Genomic DNA, 2,500 nt, shown 5'->3' on the forward strand with positions numbered 1-2,500 from the left:
AAGACTTGTTTAAATATATCACTTTACAAATCTGTCAGGATTTCCCTAAAGTTTTCTGGAGTCTTGGATTCTGTTTAAGGGGTGACTCACTCAAAACATCCATTCTGAGACAGATGTTTCACTGACGTGCGAGTGAATCCGATTGTAAAATACACTTGTAAAAAATAAATACATATCTTCCTATCTACCGCAGTCTGGAAACCAGACCCCACACACTGGAAAGCTTCTATTGTTTTCTGTTAACACTTTTTTTCCCATCGTAGAGGCATCACCTCTTCTCGTCCGAAAAAAAAAAAAAAACATTCTCTGGAAAGAGGTTTGTCAGGTAAGAAAATTCACCACGAAGTTTGTTTTACGAGTCACTAATTAAAGCATCTTTCTTAGGTGTTCAACGAAACCACTTGTAGCGGTTCCATATCTATAGCAGTCTTTTTTTTTATTATACATCTTGAGCATTAAGTAGTACCACAATGCACTGAGGGTGGAAAATATGAGCTTAAAACGACTAATGTTTTGTCTTCGGTGACACCATCACAGAAGGAGCCGAAGCATCGTGGGGACCTTGAAGTAATTCGCCTTAAAGCTGTGGACACTCGAAGACTGGCAGTTATTCTTGTGATGTTCGCGGCAAGAGTCGACTGCAAGAAGAAAGTCTGGGACATCGGAGGCACAGGTCATCCAAAAATACGAGTGACCTCCTTTTAGTATTCATGGTGGTGCCCAGATTGAGTCTACTACTTAGAAAAAATGGTATCATTTGGCTTAGTAATCCCACTGTCCCTTTCGTTTCATCATGCCCACAACCAGTAGTTGCAATTTGTCAGAATTTTGTTATTTGGAAGTTGAATGCTAAAGAAATCTAAGGTTGTGCAACTCTCTAAAATAGCTTTCTGACAAAGGAACAGGAGTGCCACAGGGTACGGAGGGTAAACTGGGAGAAAAGCTATTCTAGATATGATTTTAGGGTCGCTATACTCGCAGTTCCCCAATAGTGGGGTCCTTGGTTGGGCTCTTGGAAGAGGTAGAGGTATGGGGAGAGGAGAGGGTGAAGGACGTCTGCTTTAGTAAGGGCTGACACTCTGAACCTTGGGTTGGTATTCGTGGAGGAGGAGGTGCCCTAGGCACGGAGAGAGTGAGACTCCCTCCTGGACAATCTTTCTGTATCTCACAATGGGTGCCCTTGCTCATTCCTCCACGGGGGAGAGTGTGCAGGTGAGACACCCCATGGGCAGTGCCGTAATGGGGCATTTGGGTAGGACAATCAGCGAATTCAGGAGGAGGTAAGTGGGTTGCCTGACTCATGGGTGTGGGAGGGGGAGCTTTCATTCCGGCGGACCCCATGCGGGAAGCTACCTCAGCTTTCACAGAAAGACTTGGCGTGGATGGGGTGTGGACATCACCGCTGATGCTGTGCGCAGGCGCCAACAGGCCGCCATTCTCGGCCACCTTTTTGGCCTCCATGCGGGACTTATCCCTCTGGTAGTAAACACCAGCAAATATCAGGACGTTAAGGATGAGAAGGGAGCATCCGATGGCAATGGTGACCGAGAGAGCCGTCGAATAAGCTGCGAAGCCATCGCTGAGGGAAGCGTGCTGTCTTGGCCCAGTGCCGTTGCTGCCGTCAGCGCTTGCGGGCGTCGATTGCAAGACAGCTGACACATTGTACTGATGGGTTGTAGTGGCTTCCGTTGTGGTTTCCGGAGGAAGGATGACCCTGTCGAATAAATTAACAGTTAGCGATCATTCAGATCTAATTTTTTTCTGTCTAATAAATTCTTTAATTGTACCATAATTATACCACAAGGCGAATAAGAATATTCACTGCTTAAAAGAGTATCACCAGTTACACCAGGTCAAGCTTTCGAATACTTAAAAGACTACTTGGTCAGCAGAAATTACTGTTTGCAAATTGGAAACTTATTCATCCATATGAACCTTTAAATAGAGGGGTACCTCACGGTAATGTACTTGGCCCAATTTTATTCTGCATCTATACTATCGGTATATTGAAAATAAATTTACTACAAAGGCATGGTGTGGAGTTCAAACTATTTGCGGACGACACAAAATTTTACTTCTCCATAAATGATATAGATAACACTACTGAAACTATAAACCAAATCCTTGATAGTGTTAGAGAATGGATGATAATTAAACAACTAAAATTAAATGAAAACAAAACTACCTTCATGATGGTGGGAAAGAAAAACACTGTGAGAAGCTTGGGTGATATTCAATTGAACATAAATAATGACTCACTGCCGATATCTAGTAAAGTTCGAAATCTAGGTGTATTTCTTGACTGTAACTTGTCTCTCAATGCCCAAATAAATAATGAAGTAAAAACTGCTGGTTATCATCTAAGAAATATTGTTTTTATAAAAAAGTACCAGGGTTAAAATTCTGTAAAGAAACTTGTGATAAACTGTGTTATTACCAGGATTGAGTACTGCAACTCCATCTATTACAATTTACCAAAACTACAACTTAAAAAATTACA

The 2,500-nt window shown here is 42.2% G+C and overlaps 1 protein-coding gene across 1 annotated transcript in view; it reads right to left on the bottom strand.

Annotated features, from left to right (window-relative positions):
• Nlg3 (Neuroligin 3) overlaps positions 1 to 2,500 on the bottom strand; it is a 169,028-nt gene that overhangs the window by 1,356 nt on the left and 165,172 nt on the right. Inside the window, exon 9 of the mRNA XM_068385093.1 lies at positions 1 to 1,714. This exon is cut by the window's left edge and continues 1,356 nt beyond it. Within this exon, the coding sequence (XP_068241194.1) occupies positions 970 to 1,714 (745 nt within the window). The 3' untranslated portion in view covers positions 1 to 969. The remainder of the gene's footprint in view (positions 1,715 to 2,500) is intronic.

The sequence above is a fragment of the Palaemon carinicauda genome, chromosome 13, assembly GCF_036898095.1.
Source record: "Palaemon carinicauda isolate YSFRI2023 chromosome 13, ASM3689809v2, whole genome shotgun sequence".
NCBI classification, from domain to species: Eukaryota; Metazoa; Arthropoda; class Malacostraca; order Decapoda; family Palaemonidae; genus Palaemon; species Palaemon carinicauda.